The sequence below is a fragment of the Hemitrygon akajei genome, chromosome 17, assembly GCF_048418815.1.
Source record: "Hemitrygon akajei chromosome 17, sHemAka1.3, whole genome shotgun sequence".
NCBI lineage: Eukaryota > Metazoa > Chordata > Chondrichthyes > Myliobatiformes > Dasyatidae > Hemitrygon > Hemitrygon akajei.
Window position 1 is genome coordinate 76,352,742 of NC_133140.1, and position 26,016 is coordinate 76,378,757.

General features: G+C 41.3%; 1 protein-coding gene across 4 annotated transcripts in view; it reads right to left on the reverse strand.

Annotated features, from left to right (window-relative positions):
- The window catches only part of LOC140740844 (uncharacterized), a 126,401-nt gene that overhangs the window by 44,659 nt on the left and 55,726 nt on the right, over positions 1 to 26,016 (reverse strand). For all 4 annotated transcript variants that reach the window (XM_073070399.1, XM_073070400.1, XM_073070401.1 and 1 more), the window contains one exon: positions 12,069 to 12,245. In XM_073070399.1, the coding sequence (XP_072926500.1) occupies positions 12,069 to 12,245 (177 nt within the window). The remainder of the gene's footprint in view (positions 1 to 12,068; positions 12,246 to 26,016) is intronic.

A 26,016-nucleotide genomic window follows, 5' to 3' on the forward strand; every position in this document is an offset into this window, starting at 1 on the left:
AGCTGAGTAGGCTACGGTCAATTATGGATAACTCTGAACATCCTCTACATAGCACCATCCAGAGACAGAGAAGCAGTTTCAGCGACAGGTTACTATTGATGCAATGCTCCTCAGACAGGATGAAGAGGTCAATACTCCCCAATGCCATTAGGCTTTACAATTCTACTGCCAGGACTTAAGAACTTTTTAAAAGCTATTAATGCTTTTTGAGATAGTGATTTAGATGCATATCATATTTTTTACTGAGTTAAGTATTGTATGTAATTAGTTTTGCTACAACAAGTGTATGGGACATTGGAAAAAAAGTTGAATTTCCCCATGGGGATGAATAAAGTATCTATCTATCTATCTATCTAAAACATAGAACAATACAGTACAGTGCAGCCCTTTGGACCACGATGTTGTGCCAACCCAAATAAGCCCATGATGAATCTAACCATTCCCTCCTACATAGTCCATAACTCGTAACGTGTCCCTTCCCTCTGCTAGCCTGCAGGTCACTCTTGGACAAGATGTAGCACCTGTTTAGCCCCCAATCAGGGTCACATGAAGTCATTAGGAGCAGGTGGTGTTTGGTCGTATGAGCAGTTGGTGCATATCACATCCTGGTTATATGACCACTGACACCAGGTGGACAGTTTCTGAGGAGTATTGATAATGGCTGGGGTGACTCATCTTGTGAAGACACTGCCCAGAAAAACCCAACGGCAAACCACATCTGTAAAAAATTTGCCAGGACCAATCACGGTCAGACAAATGGAAGACCATGATTACCCACGTCACGAGACAAGGCACATAATGATGATGATGATGGCCACACTCTATGTAAAACTCTATCTCTAATAGGGCAGTCTTTTTTCAAACAGAATGGAAACATCAACACCAGAGACATAGGTTTAAGGTGAGAGGGGAAAGAAATTTAAGGGGAGTCACAAGTCTTTTGTTTTTAAAAGACACACACACACACACACACACACACACACACACACACACACACACACACACACACACACACACACACACACACACACACACACACACACACACACACACACACACACACACACACACACACACACACACACACAAAGTGTCTCAGCCTGAAACTTCGACTATCTATTAACTTCTTTAGATGCTGCCTGACCTGCTGAGTTCCTCCCGCATTTTGTGTGTATTGCTTCAGAGTGCTAGGGGCCTGGAATGAACTTGCCAGGACTTATGCTGGAAGCAGGTACAGTTGCAATGTTTAAAAGTATTTAGTCAGACAAATGAACAGGCAAGGGATGGAGATATATAGACCATATACAGGAAAGCGTGCATCTTAGTACTAAGGTTGACACAGACATTACGGGCCAAAGGGCCTCTTCTACGCTCATGAAACAAATCAATAGCATAAGACCTCTAAATGCGCTGTGTTGCTCCTTTAATGCAATGAAGCATCAAGAATGTTTTAAATCACAATATGAAAATGACTATTCTCGGATGATTATTAACAAATCACTGCCTTTGACCTTTGGCCAATGGGGCATTGGAGGTGGAAGATCAAAGGCATAGAACCACTTTGCCAAGGGTTGGAACCTGATTCATGCATTCATTCATTAAAATTGCAGGTAGGTGCCATTCTGTCTGGCCAGAGATTACCTGCAATTAGAAGGAGTCACATTATTCGCCAGGAAATCCTGGCTGGTAGGAGAGTCTATAACCGATAAGAATGCGAGTTTAGAAAGCCTCAGGATTTTCGGTTATTCACAGTGGAGCCATTCAACCCTTTCTGCAGGGCACAATTTAAGGATTGATGCAGGCTTTTGAACTGAAACATCAACAATTCCTTCCCCTCCCTGCACCCACAGATGCTGCTTGACCTGCTCAGTTCCTCCAGCAGATTATATTGCTGCAGAACTCGATGGAATACATTACAGGGAACTTGCACACTCTCAGAACGATATTCAAAACAAAAGCATCATATCGAAAATATGATTCAGAACACCCAGCACAAGTACAACACAACAACTGTAGCACAAGATAATTTAAAAATGGTTATCACACTTAATTGTGGAAAATAAACACACAATTTTCAATCATACAGTACTCTGCAAAAGTTTTAGGCACCCTAACTATATATATATGCACCTAAGACTTTTGCACAGTACTATATAATTAAGAGTTAGGGAACTGATGCCTTAGTTAATAAGATACCTAAATGATCTTTAATTTGTTTATTTATGCACATTCATTTGTCGATTTCATTCTTAGAAACATAGAAAACCTACAACACAATACAGGCCCTTCAGCCCACAAAGTTATGCCGAACACATCCCTACCTTAGAAACTACTAGGCTTACCTCTAGCCCTCTATTTTACTAAGCTCCATGTACTTATTTAAAAGCCTCTTAAAAGCCCCTATCAATTACTTTCCTAAGTTATTGTGTGTTATATGTCTCTTACGTGTACTACTGTGCTTTACATCCTGATCCAGAGAAACATGTCTCATTTGATGGCAATAAACCTGACTTGACAAATGCTAATGTTTTAAAGGATGAACTTGAAATTCATGTCTTTCTTCAAATAATAGCTTTCTTCAAACAGCAACTGGTTCTTTAGTAATATCATCTGGGACAACAAATGGCGAGGTACTCTTCAGCAACACCTAGAGCAAGGCGGAAGAGTGATCCTGAGTCAGTTTGAGGTGCGGAGAGCTAAACGGAGAGCACAACGGACAACAATTCCACGATGCCCTACACATGCAGCAAATGTGGCAGAGCCTACCATTCCAGGACTGGCCTCAGTAGCCACAATCGACACTGCTCAACAAAGCAGTGACTACCAGAGGCGCAGTACCCATGGTCGACTACAACCGACAGACGCCACAACAACGACAACAGCAACATCTGGGAGACTTCTGAAGACCATTCCTAAAGACCCACACTAAGCATTTTAGTAACAGCTTCTTCCCCTTGCCAACTGGTTTCTGAACATTTCATGAATTGATCATAATGATGTCACTTTTCCTCTGTACTAGTTATTTAGTTCTCGTATTGTAACTTGAAGTAACTTTTTAACGTCTTGCACTGTACTGCTACCATAAAACAGAACAATTTAAGACATATGTCAGTGATATGAAACCCAATTCTGATTCTGGACATTGTCCTGGTCCCCAATTGCTCACTATAAGATGCAAGAGGATAGTAATTGTTTCTCTAATGCCATCAATCTTTTAAAGATTATTTTTAAAAATAAATACCACAAGAGTTTGGCACCAGAATGCACTCAGTAGCCACTTTATTAAATACCTCCTGAATCTAATAAAGTGGTCAGAGTGTATTTTCAGGGCACTTTTTTGGTTGGTTTTCTCTCCTGGCACAGTTGTTCATTACCTGCAGATCAACACATAAACATTCTAGAGGAATTCAGGCAGCATCCATAGAAAGGACTGATGAAAGGCCTCAGGATGGAATGTCAACTCCCAACATTACTTCAGATTTTCAGCATCTGCAGCATTTTTTGAGTTTATCATTGCTCCCAATTTCCTGGATCATCACCAGAACCTAGCTCCTTTCTCTTCTTCCGCAGCAGTTTCCATTTATTCCCAAGTAACAGGATGTGTTTCATTCATTCATAACTCGGGAACAATTGCTCCTTAAATGCTCAGCTCCCCTCTCAAGAAGGTATAGTCTGACAAGTCAATATTGTGCCGTGTCCCTTTCATAGTGTGTAACATCACAACATAGCAAAGGGGCAGAAAGGAACACTGCTTTACATTGCATCTACATGTTTCAATGTACATAGCTCAAAAGGTAAGGTGGATGAATGGACGGTGTATTGTCTCAAGAGACAGAGACATTGTCGCCATAACAGAAACTTGGCTGAGAGAAGAGCAGGGGCTCAATGTTCTGGTGTCACAGAAAAAAAAAGGTAAGAGTCGCCTTTTTGATAATGGAGAACATTATAGAAGTACAATGTGAAGGTTGGTCTACTTGTCAGTCGAAAGATGCTTCTGCCATGCTGGTTGTTGATTGACCTGTTTGAGGGATGCTGCAGATCTTTCCCATTGGTTACCTTGTGTGTCATAGCACCAGTGTCTGGTTTCAGGTGCCATGAAGGTATAAGAATAGCACATGTGAGGGAATGGCTGTCCTTTGTCTCCAGGGGCTCATCTTCACACTGAAGTCATGACTAGTGCTGATGAACCATTGGGAAAGTTTGCTGCTGATATAGGAGGGCCCACACAGTGGTTTTATAGTTGTATAACTTGGGGAGATTTAACGGGGTACCTGATGAGTTTGAAGTGTTACTGAATGTTTAGTGTTGTAGATTTTGTAACTTATGATGGCTTAGGGGTTTGGTTGAATGATTTTTCCTGTTCGTCTGCAAATAAATGGTTAATGTGTACATTCATAATCAGTGACTTTCATCTCACTTACCAAACCCATGAACCTGCTTCCTTGTAACACGCAGTGCTCAATATTCTTCTACATTTGGGTAGAATTAGAAGTAAGAAGAGGTGGGTTATCAAGGTAGGGCTGTATAACAGACCCTCCAATAGTCAGTGGGGACTTGAGAAACACATGTCGAGAGATTGCACATAGGCTGTAAATGATAGGGCAGTGCTAGTAAGAGATTTCAATGTTCCTGGTATTGGCTCAGCTGCCCAAAGTGCAAAAGGCCTGGATGGGGTGGGATTTGTAAAGTGAGTCCAAGACAATTTTCTCACGCAATATATAAAGGAATCCACTTGGGAGGTAAGAAAACTGGACTTCCTCTTAGGGGATAAAGTGGGCCAAGTAACTGAGTTAGGGATTGCTTTGGGTCCAGCAACCTTCGTGCTATTAGTTTTTAAATAGTTATGGAGAAAGATAGGACAGGTCCACAGTTTAAAGTTCTGAAATAGAGCAGGGCCAACTTTGAGGGCAATGGGCAGAAACATAGATGGGATTGACTGTGTGACTGCATTAAAATACTGAGAGATATTGCACTGAGATATACATTTATCACTACAATGGCAGATGACCGGCCACCCTCCTCATGGAAGTTAACAGCAAATCCTCCTCATGACCATGGGAAAAATAAATTTGAACAGGGAAGTGGGGCACAAGTCCAAGATGTAGAGACCCAAACAATTCCAGCCCTACACACAAGCCAAATTGTTATATCAAAAAATTGTCTGGTCAGAAAAATCCTAAACACTTTGTTGCTTTGATAAACAAAATCACAAGTAAACCAATTAGATATATTTATTTATACTCGAAAGAAGTCCAAGATGTTAATGTTAATAGCACTTCACATCTTTATTTGCTGATTATTTTGCAAGGCTTCATGAGATCTGGCAATGGAGGAAAGACAGGATCATTTTCTCATGAGAATGATGAGCTTCAAGAGACACCAAACAATTTCCAAGCAACATAGTCACTAACAAACACCTTTAGCCGCCAGAAAAGGGTAATCACGGGGATAAGTGTTCAATTTGAAATCAGAGGCTCAGGATTTTATTTCTGAAATGGAACCTGAGTGGATGAAGTAGATGCTAAACTTTACATTTTGATTCCAAACCTCCTGAAAAGTTTACTGGAGTAATGGTTATTTTTTTTAAACTGTCTGCTTTGTAATGGAATGTCAATAGTTTTCCTACTGAACTGGCCTTTGCTTCTTGTATTTCATGATCATTGGCCTTCCTAACTGATTGTACGTTGGCTTGGTATGGAATCACCAATGCCCAAGATTGGAAAAATATAAATAAGTGGTGGTTACAGCTCCATCCATCACAGTCAAAGCCCTCGCCCACCACTGACCACACTAACAAGGAGCGCTGCCACAAAAAAGCAGAATCAATCATCGGGGTCCCCCACTATCCAAGTCATGGAACAGCCATGAAGCTCCTGACCGGATGTGGATAACTTCAGTCTGAATAACTCACCTTCAAGTACTCTTTACAAGTCATGTTCTCAGAACTTTTTTTTTATTTTCACAATTTGTCTTCCTTTGCACTTAGGTTGTTTGTCAGTCTTTCATAAATTCTATTGAATTTCTTTATTTTCCTGTAAATGCTTGCAAAAAAAAAAGAACCTAAAGGTTACATATGGTAACAAACAATATACTTTGACAATAAATTTCACTTTGACTTTGAACAGGCTTGTATCCCCAAAGAAGCAGACACAAGAGTTAACAAGTGAACCCTGCACAGTTGGAGATATCAGATTTCATAATGGATGTTAAACCAAGGGTTAATCATCTTGTTTTGGCTCAAAAAATCAACTGTTTATTTATTTCCGTAGATGCTGAGTAACCTGCTGAGTTCCTCCAGCATTTTGTGTGTGTCACTCTGGATTTCCACCATATGCGGAATCTCCTGTGTTAAAGTTTCCTTTCAGAAGATGGTTACATCACCAACTGGTATGGAGACTCCAACGTGCAGGATTGAATGAGGCTGCAATGGGTTGTAGATTCAGCATGTCCTATCATGGGTAAAATCTTCTCCACCGCTGAATACAGTACCCAGTGAGGACACTCTCCATCTGGGACATGCCCTCTTCTCATTACTACCATCGGGGAGGAGGTACAGAAGCATGAAAAGCCACATTCAACAATTCAGGAATAGTTTCTTCCCATTGGCCATTAAGATTCTAAACAATCCATAAATATTCCTCTTTCACACAATTCATTTTAACATAATAATCTTTATATCTTACGCTATACTGCTACAACAAGACACCAAATTTCAGGATATAATAAACATGATTCCATTTTTGATGCAATGAGCGTCTGAACAAAAGGAGTTCTTCCCAGTGTATAGACCAATACTGATCTCTGGGTTAATGTCACTGCAAATTATCTGGTAACTTATGTTGTTATTGTGTGAAATCTAGCTGAATGCAAAACTGAAATATTGAACATTGGTTTCTCTAATTTCCTGTAATTTCTGCCCACTTCCCCTTCTCTCTTATTCCATTCCCAATTCTGATTCCCCTTTTACCCCTTTTCTTCTCCTCACCTGTCTGTGGTTCCCTTTCTCCCATGGTCCATTGTCCTCTCATATCAGACTCCTTTTTCTTCAGCCCTTTACCTCTCCCACCTATCAACCTCCTAGCTTCTTACTTCATCCCCTTCCCCCACTCTTTCCCTTCCCCTCCACCTTCTTATTCTGGCTTCTTCCCCCTTCCTTTCCAGTCCTGATGAAGCGTCTCAGCCCAAAATTCTCCTTTATAGATGCTGCTTAACCTGCTGAGTTCCTCCAGCATTTTGTGTCAGTTGCCTTTCAACAGATATTTCTCTTTTCTACATAATAATGATGGTATTTCTAAATGCAAAACATATCCAAAGTGACATTGAAACTTTTTGCAATACAAAAGGTCAAGAGATGTTTAAATAAATCATTTTGGTAACTTGGGATTTGGATGCAAAAATCAGCAGCATGACAAGGAAGAAGTATGAGAAAGAATGTTATCTGACCACCCCTGCAGTAATTTGGTAGTCTCATTTCATTCCTTGGCTGTGATTCACATTTACCATTCAAGGAAGGAGGCCATTCAACCCATCAATTCTCTGCTGGCTAACAGAGCACATTCCCATTCTGGCTCAGTAGTGTAGTGGTTTGCACAACACTTCACAGTACCAGCGAATTGAGATCTACTCCCGCCACAGTCTATTTGAAGTTTGTGTGTTCTTCCTCTGATCACATGGGTTTCTTCCCAGTGCTCCAGTTTCTCCCCACCCACAGTCTGAAGACGTACCAGTTGGTAGGTTAATTGGTTATTATAAATTGTTCTGTCATTAGGCTAGGTTTAAATCGTGGTGTATGGTGGTGGGGCTCATAGAGCTGGAAGTGCCTATTCCTCACTGTATCTTAATAAATAAACAAACAAATAAATAAAATTCCCCGACAAGTTTCTTCTGCAACCTCATTCTCCCCATATATGGGCAGCCCAATAATGTAGTGGTTAGCGTAACACTTTGCAGCACCATCAGTCGGAAGATTGGGGTTGAATTCCTACCGCTGTTTAAAAGGACTATCTACATTTTCCCCGTTATCACACTGGTTTCCTCTGGGTGCTCCAGTTTCCTCCCACATTCATAAGACATTGAGCTAGGGTCAGTAAGCTATGAGCATGCTATGTTGCTGCCAAAACATGGTGACACTTGTGTGCTGTCCCCAGCACATCCTCAGACTATATTGGTCATTGATGAAAATGATACGTTTCACTGCATGTTCCATTGTAGATGTGACAAATAAAGTTAATATTTAATTTTCTTAAACCATCCCTCCCTCCAACATTGATCACTCATCAAATTGCATTGCATCACCAGGTGCAATTTTTTAGAGGCCAATATTGATTCCAATTGATCCACAAGCATTTAGGTTATGAGAGGAAACCCATGTGGTTGCAAAGAGAATGAGCAAACTCCACAGTTCGAAAGTCAAAGTAAATCGATTATCAAGGTACATATATGTCACTATCCTTGACATTATTATGCTAAATTTGTTTATTTGTTTTGTTTGTGTGGTGGCAAGAAAAATGACCGTGCAAATTCATTGTCTCGCAGGCATTCACAAAACAAAGAAGTACAATAGAATCAAAGAAAATCTGCACACTAAGACTGACGAACAACCAATGTGCAAAAGGCAATCTATAATACTAAACAAACAAACAATAAAATAAGTAAATAAATAATCCTCCCATATAGGCAGTGGTCAGGATTGAACCTGAGTCACTGGTGTTGGGGGGCAGCTGCTCCTTTGGCTGCACCACTCTGCTCCTGTCATTCTTCATTGCCGACCAGTATTTTATTCACACAGTTTTGACCCTTCTTGTTCCTGCTTGCAAGCCTATTCACTTGCAAGTTAACACTCAATTAATAAAAACAACTAAGTATAAATCTGACAGCTTTCCAAATGTATCAGAAGATGATCATAATGATGAAAATGTGAAGAAGGTAATGATGCATTAGAAGTACAGTGAAGCTCTGCTTGGCACTTTAGGCTAGAAGACATGCCACACGATTGGATATTTATTAACAGAATCAGAGATAAAGTATAGGAACAGGCCTTTCAGCCCATCAAGTCTGTACCAACCATTGACTACTCTATTCTCCCCACATTCCCTCCAGCATCAGGTTAGGGACAATTTACAGTCATGGATAATCATGGATAATTCACACATCTTTGGGATGTGGGAGGGCCCACAGACAAACTTGCACAGACACGAAGTGAAGTTGCAAATTCCACACAGACAGCAGCCAATGACTAGATTCAACTGGGATCTTTGGGCTCTGAGGGAATGACTCATCTAGCTGTGCAATTGTGCTAGCCTCCAAGAAAATTCAAATAGGAACTGTTTTATTATTGCCACATGTAGCGAGATAGTGAAAATCTTGTTGTGTATACTGTTCATACAGATCAGATTATTACATGATAGACTGAAGTAGAACAAGGTGAAACAACAACAATGCAAAATAAAGTATAATAGCTGCTGAAAAAGTGCAGTGATTTGACTCTTACCTGTATACTAGATTAACTTCTAAAATTTTGATTACCCCTGTAATCGGAAGGTACTTTAAGGGACTGGATATGTATAAGTATTTGGATAGACATGGACTGATCAACTATAGTCAGCATGACTTTGTGCGTGGTAGGTCTTGTCTAACCAATCTTATTGAGTTTTTGAGGAAGTTACCAGGAAAGTGGATGAGGGCAAGGCAGTGGATGTTGTCTACGTGGACTTTAACAAGGCACTTGACAAGGTCCTGCATGGGAAGCTGGTCAAGAAGGTTAAGTGGCTTGTCATTCAGGATGAGGTAGTCAATTGGATTAGACATTGGCTTTGTGGGAGAAGCCAGAGAGTGATAGTAGAGGGTTCCCTCTCTGACAGGAGGCCCATAACTAGTGGTGTGCTCAGGGATCAATGCTAGGTGAATCAGATGGATAAGATTCTATTTATATTAAAACACTTGAACAATCATTGAGAACAACTTAGTATTATAGCACTGGAAACTCTGCAGGAACCCCAAGGATATACATCCCATAGAAGGAGCACGGCAAAAAATTCACTAGATATTCAGGTTTAGCCCCTAGTAGCCGAGTATTGTATACGCTCAAACTTACTTTGAGAAGATATTGCTAAAAGATACAGGTTCGTGAGGGCTTGACAGGCTAGACAGAACCATTGAACTTTACAGAACAGAAACAGGCCTTTTGGCCCTTCTTGGCTGTGCCGAACCATTTTTCTGCCTAGTCCCACTGACCTGCACCTAGACCATATCCTTCCATACCCCTCTCATCCATGTACCTGTCCAAGTTTTTCTAAAATGTTAAAAGTGAGCCCGCATTCACCACTTCAACTGGCAGCTCATTCCACACTCCCAATACTCTGTGTGAAGAAGCTCCCCCTAATGTTCCCTTTAAACTTTTCCCTTTTCACCCTTAACCCACGTCCTCTGTTTTTTTTTCTCCCCTAGCCTCAGTGGAAAAAGCCTGCTTGCATTCTCTCTATCTATACCCATCATAATTTTATACACCTCTATCAAATCTCCCCTCATTCTTCTAAACTCCAGGGAATAAAGTCCTAACCTATTCAACCTTTCTCTGTAACTCAGTTTCCCGGCAACATCCTTGTAAGTCTTCTCCGCACTCTTTCAACCTTATTAATATCCTTCCTGTAATTAGGTGACTAACACTGCACACAATATTCCAAATTCGGCTTCACCAATGTCTTATACAACCTCACCATAACATTCCAACTCTTATACTCAGTACTTTGATTTATAAAGGCCAATGTACCAAAAGCTCTCTTTATGACCCTATCTACCTGCGACGCCACTTCTTCACAGATGGGGCAAGAATAAACACAAGCAACTCAGCAGATGCTGGAAATCCAGAGCAATACACACAAAATACTGGAGGGTCACACACAAAATGCTAGAGGAACTCAACAGGTCAGGCAGCATCTATGGAAGAGAGTAAACAGTCAATGTTTTGGGCCAAGACACTTTATCAGGACTGAAAAAAAAAGATGAGAAGTCAGGGTAAGAAGGTTGGGGAGAGGGGAGAAATAAATACAAGGTAGGAGGTGATAGGTGAAGGGGTGAAGTAAAGTGTTGTGTAGCTGATTAGTGAAAGAAATAAAGGGCTGGAGAAGGGGGAGTCTGATAGGAGAGGACAGAAGGCCATGGAAGAAATGAAAGGGGGACTAGCATAAGAGGAAGGTGATAGACTACGGTGATAAGGTGAGAGAGGGAAATTGGAATGGAGAATGGTGAAGGAAGGGCGGGGTGGGCGATTATCAAAAGTTCAAAAAAGCGATGCTTATGCCATCAGCTTGGAGATTACCCAGACGGAATATAAGGTGTTGCCCTTCGAAATGAGTGTGACCTTATAGCGGCAGTTGAGGAAGCCATGAATTGACTGATGTGTCGGAATGGGAATGGGAAGTAGAATTAAAATGGGTGACCACTGGGAGATCCTGCTTTACCTGGTGGACAGAGCGTAGGTGCTCGGCAAAGGAGTCTCCCAATCTACGTTGGGTCTCACTGATATATAGGAAGCCACACCAGGAGTACTGGATACAGTTGATGACCCCAACAGACTTGCAGGTGAAGTGTCGCCTCACCTGGAAGGACTGCTTGGGAGGAGGTGTAGGAGCAGATGTGGCACTTGCTCTGCTTGCAAGGATGAACTCAGTAGATCAGATAGCATCTAGGGAGAGGAATAAACAGCTAAGGTCTCAGGTCGAGACCCTTCATCTGGATTAGAAAAGAAGAGAGAAGAAGCTAATCATTTTAAAATTATGCCTTCTCATATTATTCATTGTCACCCTGGGGAAAGGGCGGTGGCCGGTCACTATCTAAGACTTATCATCTTATGCACCCATATCAAGTCATTTCTCATCCTCCTTCACTCCAAAGACAAACTTATACATTTAATAATAAACTCAGCTTTGACTTAGAATTAGACAATTACGGATCTGCACTACAGATTCAAAATGTGTCAGTCCGTGGGCGTCACCAGACCAGACTTTCAACCTGTGGTATCTTCACATTTCCTTCAGGACAAACAGGAAGATTATAAAGCTTCAAGGTACCTGACGCTGGTCCGCTCTTTCCAAGGCTGCGTTAGCACCATAGGCATTGCACGATTCCACAATATAGTCCGAACTGATTCCGAGTACAGAACTTGACTCGCCACAGGAGCCATCGCAAACTACAATCACGCGAGGAAATTCGCTCGCTGGAATCTTCTTCAAGTATTCTTCTGTGAACTGGGGAGAACATAGGGTGTAGGAAGGTGGAAAGGAAAAGAGATGGCCGTTAATCGCACAGTTGTAACTAGTCCAAAATAAATCAGTGGGATTAAAGTATGCTGATTCAATACATTTTTAACCAAAATGGAAATAACATGATTGGGCTTGCTGTAAAAATAAAATCAGATTTCACTACTGAAACAGGAGGTCAGACATTGAGCCAAATCTCCTTGGCAACCATACCAGAAGCATATAATATTAACATTAATCAGCATCTGCTCTGGCTTATAAGAGACAGAATCAGACAAGTTGTGCACAGTTTTGTGAAATACAGTACAAATAAGTTGTGCACAATTATGTGCTCCATGCCACAATTAAGCAAAGACAATATGGACTGCATCTAAATTTGAGAACTGTTGTAAGGTGTAGCTAGCATTTTAATTAACAAACTGAACATTTTCAAAAAGTCTGTTAACAGCAGTTTAAGGTACAAAACTTTTGGAAATGTTAAAATGAGCTCATCTCAGAAAAAAAGCCCCACAGTGTTATGCAAAGAATAGCAGTGATTCCTTCCCACTCCCCTTCATAGAGCACCTCAAAGTTCAAAGTAAAATTATTATCAATGTTATATATCAGCAGACACTACTTTGAAATTCAGTTTCTTGCAGGCATTCACAGCAGAACAAAGAAAGACAATAAAATCAATGAAAAACTACATACAAAGGCTCACAAACAGCCAATGTGCAAAAAAGATAAAATATACAAGGAAAAATAAATAAATAATACTGAGAACATGAGTTCTAGAGTCCTTGAAAGTGAGCCCATAGGTTGTGTTCAGTGATCAGTTCAGTGTGGAGATAAGTGAAGTTGCTGACTCTGATTCAGAAGCTTGCCTTGTGGTTGAAGGGTAAGAACTGCTCCTAACTGTGGTGGTGTGGAGTTATAAGGCTCCTGTACCTCCTCCCCAATTGCAACAGTGAGTAGAGAGCACAGCCCAGATGGTGGGGGTCCTTGAAGCCGGATGCTGCTTTCTTGTGGCTGTGCTCCTTGTAGATGTGCTCAGTGGTAGGGAGGGCTTTTCCTGTGGTGGGGTGGACTGTACCCACCACTTTGTGGAATGGTTTTCCATTCTTGGGCACTGGCGTTTCCATCCCAGGCCGTGATGCAACCTGCCTTCAAAACACGGTTTGACAGAACCACAGGGACATACAGTTCCAAATTTGGTCCAGGAACAGATTGAAAAGCATTTATATATATTTAAAAAATGCATATGGGAAAAATAAGATGGTGGTTTAGGAAAGGAATTCCAGAGATTGTAACACTTTGACAGCTGAAGGCAAGCTCAGAGACTAGAAGCATGGTGGTTACCAGGCTGAAGATTACAAAGTGCTTCAAAATTACAAAGCTTCAAAAGTGCTCTGGGTATCTTAAGATAACACAGGATGCTGGTTCATGTTCTCCTTTCATTCTCTGAAATGGCCCCAACCATTGAACACATCTACGTGAAACAATGTCATAGAAAAGCAGCATCCACTATCAAAGATCCTCACCGCCCAGGCCATGCTCTTTTCTTGCTGCTGCCTTCAGGTTCCTCAGGACTCGCACCACCAGGTTCAAGGACAGTTACTACCCCTCAACCATCAGGGTCTTGAACTACACTCATTCTATTTCTGGTCTTCCCACAATTGATAGTCTCACTTTAAGGACTCTTTGATTTGTTATTTCATACTCTTTATTTATTGCTACTTATTTATATTTGCAGTTCATCGCTCCTGTTTACAGTTACTGTTCACAAGATTTGCTGAGTATGCCCACAGGGTTGTACGTGGTGATATGTACGTACTCTGAATTTGAACTATGGTAATACTGTATGCATGGTCCTGCCCTTTTCCGAAGGAAAAATAAGTTAGGTTAGGTTTGAAGTACACCAAAAGACCCAATGAAAACCCTATTTAAAGGAACATTTACAATTTGGTTGGTGAAATTTACTTGGTGAACTTCTTCCTCAAGGCAAATGCACCCATCCTACAAAATAAACCACACAAATAAAGTGACATTTTAGAAACTTCTTGAACTGAGTGAAAGTCATCACACTGGTAAAGAGCATTACCTTCCTCAAGCAACTAGATTTGATTAAAAATATTCTTGGTGCCCTTTTGATACAAGAGCAAGTACTCATCCATTGCTAAACCGGACAAGGAATAAGGAAATGGACAAAATAACACCAATAACTCCAAGCAAATAAGATGCTTAGTTCAATGCTATCAAAATAATCTCAAGAAGCAGTGCCTCAAAATTAACAGCAAAAAGAGTGAGACATTGTGGTTCCATAAAGAATAGAGAGTTGGCTAAACAAGTTACATTTTGATTGGAAAATAAATTGTTGGATATCAAACAGTGTATTAGTCCCAACTTCCATTTCAGGTTAAATAATTCATTAACAACAGTTGAAGGTCTCTCTACTGCACTCTTTTTCCTTTGCAAGGTTGGTCAAAGTTTGGACTTTTCAAGACACTCAAGTACTTCACAGGTCCTTCTGCCCATCATCCTACACCTCTCCTCGATTGGCTTATCACCTACTAGCCCCTGTCGAGCGTACCAGTTAGTACAATCATTTTACAATGCCAGTGGGATCACCAATTGAGGTTCAATTCCCCCACCGCTGTCTGTAAAGAGTTTATATATTCTCCATGAGGGTTTCCGCCAGGCCATTTGGTTTACTCCCACATTACAAAGACTGAGTTTGAGTTATTGGGTTATGTGTTTTCTACTTTGGCTCCAGAAGGGAGATGGCACTTGAGAGCTGTTCCCAGCACATCACAAACTATGATGCAAACTATGCATTTCACTGCATACATGATGTTTCAACATACAGTCAATGTTTCGGGCAGTCCGGCCGAAGGTTTTCGACCTGAAAGGTTGACTATACTTTTCTCCGTAGATGCTGCCTGGACTGCTGTGTTCCTCCAGCATTTTGTGTGTGTTAATCTTTAACTTTTATATTTCTTCTCTTAACCAACTTTCTTTCCCCTCCACTCAGTCCAGATGCAAGATCCTGACCTACAAGACTGAAAATCCATTCACGGCCCCAACCATTCAGAGGCTGCTTGCCTTGTCAAATTCCTCCAGCAGTTCATTTTCAACCACACTTACAAGTTGTAAAGGTGGCTACTTCAGTTTAAATTCAACCCAACCCTAACTCGTGAACTCCAGCTTTCCTTGTACCTGGCCATTAGGAATGCATTTGGTCAAATGTGGATTACAGCCTAAATAACCAAAGGAGTTTTGGTCAAGTTGGCACTGGGCTATGGTCTCCATTGAGGTTGTGACTCACAGTTAAATGCTTTTTAAATTTATATGGATGGTTTTGGGGACACAGAGGTAGTTGGGGGTCAGGTGGGGTTTTAGGGATGGGAATTTGGAGGAGGTAAAGGTCATACTGGAGTTTAGGACCCCGCTCAATGCTCTGTGTTTGAAAGCTAGCAACGTGGACAGAAGACAAAGAACATCCAGAGTCCAGGCCTCTGTTCCATGCTCGAACTCCAGCGATGTGAACATAGGACAAGGGACATCCCAAGTCCAGAGCTGGGAGTGAGAGAGGAAAGGGGTCGGTGTTGCTGTTGCTTGTTTTGTTTCTTGTTGTGTTCTGTGTTGCTGTGCCGAATACTGTGGGCATGATATGTTGTTGCCAGAATGTGTGGTGACACTTGTGGGCTGCCCCTTACCACATGCTTAAGTTATGTTAGTTGCTAATGCAAACAACACATTTCACTGTCTGTTTTGATATACATGTGATAAATAAATCAATCTAAATCCATGACACCTCAAAACTGGATTAAACTGCTGTCTGTAAGGAGTCCGTACCTTCTCCCTGTGACTGTGAGAGTTTCCTCCAGGTGCTCCGGTTTTGTCTGCTAAAAGATTTGGATGGGCCCATACTATGTTAGCCTAGCTCTGAGCCTCTCTAACTCAGGGTGATTTCTTAGGCATTACTACATGTATTCTCTGGCTTTCATCAATATTTCATGTTTCATCTTTAGACCATCAATTTATTCATTTCCACGGATGCTGCCTGACCTGCTGAGTTCCTCTAGTGTGTTTGTACGTGTTGATCAATTTTATTCCTGCTGCACTTGGGGAAAAATAACTAGGCTCAAGTTTTAATGTTTAACTGAAGCAGACTCAAGTCAGAGCATTATCGAGCCTTACATGGAGATACCTCCTCAAATGGGTGTGCACTGATACCTAGGCCCCATGATCACCATCGGACTGCAGTGCTTTCCATCTCGCTGGCATTTGCACCAATCAATTTCTGCTTTCAATTGTCAATACTCTCCACCTCAAATATTCTGGCACTATTATCTGCCAAAAATTTTCTCAAGAATGTATTATTGGATTTCAGTAACATGTATTTACTTTAAAATTAGGAGGAGTTAGCCACCCAGCCCCTTGAATATACTCTGATTTAATGAGATCATAGATGATCCAACTGTAATCTTGTTTCCGTATTCCCGCCTCTGGGAACCTTGTACCCACTTGCTTATTAACAATCACCTGTGTGAAAAACATTCAAATATTCTACTTCCACTGCCCTCCAAGGAAGGAAAAAGTTCCAAAAATTCAGCTCTCAGAACTTACACCATCAAACATGCTGTACCTTTGGCTCCTTCATCCAAGTTCTTTATAAAAGTTAAAAATCACTTATCCAAAAATAAATTAATCCAAACTACTGCCAAGCACACACACAACAGATTCTGTACACGCTGAAAATCCAGAGCAACACACACAAAATGCTGGAGGAACTCAGCAAGTCAGGTGGTATCTATTGAGAGGAATAAATCGTCGATGTTGTGAACCAAAGAGTTGAGGAATGAAAGGGAAATGGAAAAGGAGAGAAGGGGGAGAGGGAAGAAATTACTGGAAATTAAGAGAAATCGACATTTACACCATCAGGCTGAAAGCTACCCTGATGGAATCCTCTCTTTTTTTATTTTTTATTGATTGAGATACAATGCAGAGTAGACCCTTCCAGCCCTTCAAACCATGGCACTCAGTAATCTCTTGATTTAATCTTAGCCTAATGAAGGGACAATTTACAATGACCAATTAACCTGCAAACCGATACATCTTTGAACTGTGGAAGGAAACTGGAGCACCCCAAGGAAACCCACACGCTCACACAGAGAACATACAAACTCTTTACAAGCAGCAGCAGAAATTAAACCCAGGTTACCGGTACTACAAAGTGTTGTGCTAACTACTATGCTACCATGCCACCCTCTTACCCCTTCTCTTCCCCACATCTTCCCATCATCTCCCTCTGGTGCCACTCCTCATTCCCTTTCTCCAATGGACTACTCTCCTCTCCATTCAGATTCCTCCTTCTTCAGCCCAACTTCTTATTCAGGATTCTTCCCCCTTCCTTTTTAATCCTGATGAAGGGTCTGGTCCTGAAACGTCAAATGTTAATTCCTCTCCATAGATGCTACCTGATCTCTTGGGTTCCTCTATCATTTTGTTTGTGTTACTTCCAAGCACATCTTTCCAAAGAGAAAGAGATATTACAGAAAAAAACTCCAGATGTGGAATCAATGCCCAATGCAACTAAAGGATGATGTCCCTACTTATGTATCCAATTTAATAAAAAAAATCTCATTACTTACTGCATCTTCATTGACCATTGCAAGTCATGTGTTAGGATGCCCAGGTCACTCTGAAATCATTCTCACTACTTTAATGATGTTTTCAACTTTCCCACCAAAGTAACGAAAGATATATTTTCCCAGCAAAATATTCCATTTATCAGAACTTCATTCGCTCTGTTCATAGCCCCACACTTTTCACAACTTTACCACCCAACTTTTCACCAGTTTTAGCAACTGTACCTTCGATCCCTTCACTCAAATCATTTACGCTGGTTGCACTACAGCTAAAGTCCCATTACTGACCCAAGTTGTGCAACTGCTCTGTCCCACTGTTGTAAGACTTGAATGGTAAATCAGGTGACGCCACAGTCTACCTCACCACGCCGCTTACACCTTATTGTCTGTCTGCACTGCAGCTTCTCCGTAACACTTTATTCTCCATCACTTTCTCTGGTACTACCTCAATGCAATTTATGACGAAATGACTGGTAAGGAGGATACAAAACAAGGATTTTCACGGTGACAATAATAAACTAATTTACCTCTCACTGCATTTTGACAATCAGACCCCATCATGCCCATTGTTTCCTGTAATCAGCCAGTCCAAAACTGTACTCTTAGCTTCAATACAACACACACAGATGTGTTGAAAAGAATCAGGATTTCCAGAATAACTTAATGAAAATTTCAGACATCCTAGAGCCATAAAGTACCACAGCACAGAAAGAGGCCCTTCTGCCCATCTAGTCTGGGCCAATGGGTCTTCTGCCTAGTCCCGCCCACCTGCACTTGGACCAAAGCCCTCCATACCTCTCTCATCTATGTACCTATCCAAACTTTGGGGAGAATTGGCAGCACAGCTGTTAGTGGAACACTATTAGAGCTCAGAGCTTTGGAGTTTGGAGTTCAATTCCAATGCCGTCTGATAGATAGATAGATAGATAGATACTTTATTCATCCCCATGGGGAAATTCAACTTTTTTTCCAATGTCCCATACACTTGTTGTAGCAAAACTAATTACATACAATACTTAACTCAGTAAAAAAATATGATATACATCTAAATCACCATCTCAAAAAGCATTAATAATAGCTTTTAAAAAGTTCTTAAGTCCTGGCGGTAGAATTGTAAAGCCTAATGGCATTGGGGAGTATTGACCTCTTCATCCTGTCTGAGTCTGTAAGGAGTTTCTACGTTTTTCCTTTGAATGCACGGGTTTATTCCGGGTGCTCCCATGTCTTCTGTTCCAAAGGTTAGTAGGTTAACTGGTTATTGTTGATTATGTTGTGCTTAGGCTAGGATAAATAAGTGGGTTGCTGCACAGTATGGCTCATTGGGCCAGAAGATTCTGTTCCACACTTTATCTCTAAATAGAAATAAAATAAACTTCTTTTAAATATCACAATTGAACCCACATCCACCACTTCATAAAGTCTCTGAATGAAGGAGTTCCCGCTCAGAATTTCCTCAAATATTTTATCTTTTATCCTTAACCTATGACCTTCAGTTCTAATCTCACCCAACCTTGGTGCATAAAAAAAACCAGGCTGCATTTTCCTTATCTATACCCCTCCTAATTTACAGGTTCAAGTTTATTGTCATTCAATCATACATATGTATACGAGTAAACAAAAAAACATTCCTCCAGGGCCAAGGTGCCAAACACAGAAAATGTAGTCACACACGACACACACAGTCACAAAAAAGATTTAGGACAAGTCCCTGAGCGGTCTGGCATGAAGATTGACAGGTTGATATAAAGTGCGAGGTGCACGTTCATGTAGAACAGTATCACGTTCCTATAGTAAAACAAGCAGTCATATAAATGTGAAACAACAGCATAAAAAAATGAAAGGTGACCACTGCAAGATGAGAGTGTGTCTGTAAGGTGGGGAAATGTAGGGGGATGGCATGGGCAGCAGGGCATTCAGATATGTACTCATGTTCTGAGTGGCAGGAGGGTGTTAACAAGTCTAACAGCTAAGGGGAAGTAGGTCTGGGTCTTCTGCTCTATTAAATCTCCCTTCTTTCTCCCATGTTCCAGGGAAAAAGTCCAAACCTATTTAAACTTACCCTGCAATTTTTCTCTGCATGCTTTCAAGCTGATTGTTACCTTAAACAGTAGAATCAATAGAAGACAAAGCAGATAATGTTACATGTCAGTAATCCTTCATCAGTTCTGGCCCCAAATACACTTTCTTTCTACAGATACTGCTTGACCAGCAGTATGTTTCAGAACGATTTAATTTCAGGCATCCCATGGGGAACACATTCATTCCCCCTCTATGGCAAACTATTTTATATATTTAACGGATGTTGATCAGTTATCTCAGTCTGACTTAGTCACACAAACATAGAAACACAGAATACTACAGCATAATACAGACCCTTCAGTCCAGAAAGTTGTGCCGACCTTATAACTTACTCTAGAAGCTGCCTAGAATTACCCTGCCGCAAAGCCCTCTATTTTTCCAAGCTCCATATACCTAAGAGTCTCTTAAACGACCTTAATGTATCTGCCTCTACCACTTTTGCTTGCAGTGCATTCCACGCACCCACCACTAACTCTGTGAAAAGCTTACCTCTGACATCCCGCTTGTACCTACTTCCAAGCACCTTAAAACTATGCCCCCTCATGTCAGGCCTGGGAAAAAGCCTCTGGCTATCCACACGATCAATGCCTCTCATCATTTTATGAACCTCTATCAGGTCACCTCTCATCCTTTGTCACTCCAAGGAAAAAAATGCCAAGTACACTCAACCTATTCTCATAAGGCACACTCTTCAATCCAGGCAACATCCTTGTAAATCTCCTATGCACTCTCTCTATAGTATCCACATCCTTCCTGTAATGAGGTGACCAGAACTGATCACTGTACTTCAAGTGGGGTCTAACTGAGGTTTTATTACCTCATGGCTCTTGAACTCAATCCCACAGCTGATGAAGGCCAACATACCATATGCCTTCTTAACAACACTATCAACCTGCACAGCAGTTTTGATTGTCAAATGGACATAGAACCCAATATCTTGCTGATCCTCCACACAGCTAAGAGTCTTACCTTTAATATTATAATCTGTCTTCAAATTTGACCTGCCAAAATGAACCACTTCACATTTATCCGGGTTGAACTCCATCTGCGCTTCTCAACCCAGTTCTGCATCCTACTGATGTCCCGCTGCAACCTCTGACAACTCTCCAGACTATCCACAACATCCCGAACTTTTGTGTCATCAGCAAACTTACTAACCCACCCTTCTGCTTCCTCATCCAGGTCATGATAAAAATCATAAAGAGGTCGAGCTTCAGACAGATCACTGCGGTCACCATCCTCCATGCAGAATACGAACCACCGTTTGTCTTCTGTGGTCAAGCCAGTTCTTGATCCACAAAGCAAGTCAAGCCTATTTGATCTTTCTGTTAATACCTATTCTGTCCTTCCCACTCCATTACTAATCTTGTAAACCTCAGCAAAATTTAAAGCTAGTGGTCAATATTCAAAGCAAATTTATTTTCAAAGTACATAAATATCACCATATATAACCCTGAGATTCATTTTCTTGCAGGCATACTCAATAACCCCAATAATCATAATACAATCAATGAAAGACTGCACCAACAGGGCAGATGTCCAGTGTACAAAAGACAACTAACTGTGCAAACACAAAAAAGATAAAATAAGGAAATAATAACAACAATAAATAAATATCAAGAACATGAGATGAGTTCTTGAAAGTGATTCTATAGGCTGTGGGAACATTTCAGTAATGGGGCAAGTGAAATTGAGTGAAGTTACCCACTACGGTTCAAGAGCATGATAGTAGAGGGGTCATGATTTTTCCTGAACCTATTGGTTTGAGTTCTGAGACTCCTGTATCTTCTTTTTGATGGCAGGAGTGAAAAGAGAGCATGACCCTGGTGGTGGGGGCCCCTGATGATGGATGCCGCTGTGCTCTGTGCAGATGTGTGCAATGCTGGCAAGGGCTTTCCCAGTGATGGACTGGACGTTATCCAGTACTTTTTATGGGATTTTCGGTTCAAGGATTATGTTTCCATACCAGACTATGACACAGACAGTCATTTTACTCTCCACGTGTTGGCGCGTGGCCAAGTGGTTAAGGCATTCATCTAGTTATCTGAAGGTCACTAGTTTGAGCCTTGGCTGAGGCTGCGTGTGTGTCCTTGAGCAAGGCACCTAACCACACGTTGCTCTGCAATGACACCGGTGCCAAGCTGTATGGGTCCTAATGTCCTTCCCCTGGACAACATTGGTGGCGTGGAGAGGGGAGACTTGCAGCTTGGGCAACTGCCGGTCTTCCATTAAAAAATACCTTGCCCAAGCTTCAGCCTTGGAAACTTTACAAGGTGCAAATCCATGGTCTATTGAGACCTACACACACACACACACACACACCTTTAGAAGTTTGTCAAAGTTTTAGATGTCAAGTCGAATCATCGCAAACTCCTAAAGTAGAGGCGCTGACATAGTTTCTTCATAATTGCACTTACGTGCTGTGCCGAGGACAGGTCCTCTGAAATGATAACACGGAGGAGTTTAAAGCTGAACTTTAAACTCCCAAACCTCTCCACCTCAGATCCCCCGATGAGGACTGGCTCATGAATCTCTGGTTTCCTCCACCTTAAATTAACAATCAGCTCCTTGGACTTGCTGAAATTGAGTAAGAGGCCTTTGTTGTGGCACCACTCAGCCAGTATGTTTGTGTAGACAATCCCTACACAAGTCAGCCCAGAATCAATCTTCAAAAAAATTTACAAGTTCTTTCTCAGCCTCGCACGTTAGTGTAGCAGTTAGCACAACACTATTACAGTGTCAGTGACCCAGATCAATTCCCGCCAGTCTTTGTAAAGAGTTTGTACTCCCCGTGACCGTGTGGGTTTCCTCTGGAAGGTCTGTGGTTTCCTCCCACAGTCCAAAGATATACAGGTTAGTACCTTAATGAGTCTCATGGGTACAATTGAGTGATACAAGCTGGAAGGCCTTGGCTGGAAGACCTGTTACCATGCTGCAAGTCTAAGTAAATAATTATATATATATTAACTGTATCTTTTGAATAATTGAAAAAAAAATCACTTGGACATGAAAAAGGTTAGTTGCATTATTTCAGCTACTTTCTTCCAGAGGTATGTTTATATCATGGTCTGTTATGCTCATAAGGTATGAAGATATGAACAATATACCACACCTTTTCAATTCAATGATTCTTTGGTCTCATACACCAAAACAATGAAGAAATAACTCAATGTATGACAACAATCATTTCATTCATTTTACACTAGCTAACGCTGAAGAGAAGTGACTGGTAAAAATAAACTTCAACCACTTATCACAATACAAGATGTCAAAACAATCAAGGTGGCAAGTGAATACTGAAAGTAAACACACCCTGCTTCTCTTCATGTGGCACTAGTGGCCAAAAATACTGAAGGGAGTGTTAAAAATCTTCTGCTTTTCCTTCTCTATCAGCAGCACATTAGCAACCGAGCCAGGCTGTTTGTATGGAATATCAACCTATAACATGCTTTATTGATTAAAGTTCAGATTAGCTTTATTTGTCACATATACAGTACTGTGCAAAAGTCAAAAGTCTTACATATACACACTACGTGTGTGTGTGTGTGTGTGTGTGTGTGTGTGTGTGTGTGTGTATTTTTTATATATGTAGCTAAAGTGTCTAAGACCTTTGCAAAGTACTGCAGTAATTTTATGTATTGCACTGTACTGCTGCCGCAAAAAAAATTCATGACATATGTGAGTAATGATTATCCTGATTTTGATTTGGGTCTCTATTGTGGACTGAGAGTGGGAAGGGGGCAGGGAGAGGGGAATCATGGTTGGAAAAGGGAGATGGGAGAGGGGAGGGAGTGGGAAGCACCAGAGGGACATTCTGTAATGATCAATAAACCAATTGTTTGCGTTCAAATGACTTTGTCTGGTGCCTCAGGGCTGGGTGTGTCTGCATCCCCTATCCTCCTTCTCTGCCACCTGTCCCACACTCCTCCCACAGCACTCCATCCCTGCTATTCCAACATCCTTTGCTCCTGCCAGATTTACAAATTCACTGTCCACTCCACATTGACAAATACAGTAGTGCAATTCTTAGACAACCTAGTTATGTATATGCGCCTAAGACTTTTGCACAGTCCTGTAGATCAAAACACACAGCTAAACTTGTCATTTTGAGTCAACGACCAACGACTAAGGATTGTGATGGAGGAATTTTTCAGATGTTGCCATGCTTCCAGCACCAACAGTTGTCCACAACTCATTAACCCTTGGAAAGTGGGAGGAAACCGGAGCACCAGGACAAAAACCACACAGTCTCGGTGAAAACTCCTTACAGAAAGCACCAGGTATAAAATTCTGATTGTTAATCTCTGGTGCTTTATCATGATTGCACTAAGCACTGTGCTACTGTGAACTAGTTTAAAACCTGTTAAGAGGGAAATAAAATCTCTTTACCATAAAAATATAGTGGCTAGCAAAATGCTTTACAGTAACATTGACCCGGCTTCAATCCCCGTCGCTGTCTGGAAGGAGTTTGTACGTTCTCCCCATGACCACGTGGGTTTCCTCTGGGTGCTCCGGTTTCCACCCACAGTTCAAAGACATACCAGTTGGTAAGTTAATTGTCCAGTGATTAGGCCAGGGTTAAGTTGGGGCTAGATTTGGAGATAATGTACAAGACATAGAAACATAGAAAACCTACAGCACAATACAGGCCATTCGGCCCACAAAGCCGTGGCGAACAGGACATGGTAAGTTTGCAGATGACACTAAAATGGTACCATAGTGGTTAGTGTGACTCTATTAAAACTCGAAGGGTTGCAGTTCAAATCCCGCCACTGCTCGTAATATGTTTATACGTCCTTCCTGTGAGCTAATGGGTTTCCTCTGGGTAATCTGGTTTCCACCCAGAGTCCAAAGATGTATTGGTTGGTAAGTTATTTGGACATTGTAAATTGTCCTGTGATTAGGCTAGGGTTAAATCAGGGGTTGCTAGGCAGCACAGCTCAAAGGACCAGAAGGGCATATTCCGCACTGTATCTCAATAAATAAATAAATTACTTTACACACATTAAAGATACCAAGTCTTATTTTTTTTTAAATAAAAGATCCAACTTTCTTCAGAGAGCATCTATATAAGGCATGGGCTGACTACTTCTGCCACAGTCAAGGCACAGGTGGGGTTAGGGGGAAGTATATGATCTGAATGACAGGAGGAAAAACATTGTGCAATAGGAAATTATCTATAGGCAAGAAGATGAGGGTACAATGAAGAAAAACATATTAAGTTGGCAATAAGACTACTGACATGATCATCCCATCTATAATAAAAAGAAAATGATATAAACACTCAGGGTTCAATCAATACCAATGGAAACTATTAATGCTTCAGGTCCTGTAGCCTTCTAAGGAAAATGTACCTGTGTCAAGTATTTTCACTTTCATCTACAACTACATTCGTGATCCACGTCCCATATTCCTTTTACTTACAGACCACAGAAAACTACAAGACTTAAAATTATGAGTCCAACTCGACAACGTTCTCAGCCCCACCTCTGGGCCCCTTTGGTATTCACAACAGCATGTCTGCAAGAGTTACCCATAACACAGATCAGTCAGGAGGACAGCCCAGTGTTACCTTTGTCATTAGTGATATTAATCACAGGATGAGTTTCCACATTTCCTTATATTGTAAAAAGCCATTTGTTCCATTGAGTCTAAGTTGGTTTACAGAGCATTTTTCCTTGTAACCCAATGCCCATCAGCCTTCCCCGATTCTATCTCTCACTGGACGAGAAGGAGATGGGAGATTTGGAGAGGGTGCAGAAGAGGTTTACTATGATGTTGCTTAAATGAGCATCACGAGGTTGGATAAGCTCAGACTGCTTTCTCTGGTGCGCCAAATGCCGAGGGTAACCTGACAAAAGTTCACAGAAGTATAGGTAGAGTAGTTAGTCAGATCGTCCAAGGGTTTGTTTGCTCAAGTTGTGTCATACTGTATGATCTGGGCAATTGTGGGCTTTCCATCACCATGATTGTTACTGGGAATTTTTTCTGCGGAAGTGGTTTGCCATTGCCTTCCTCTGGGCATTGCCTTTACAAGATGGGTGACCCCA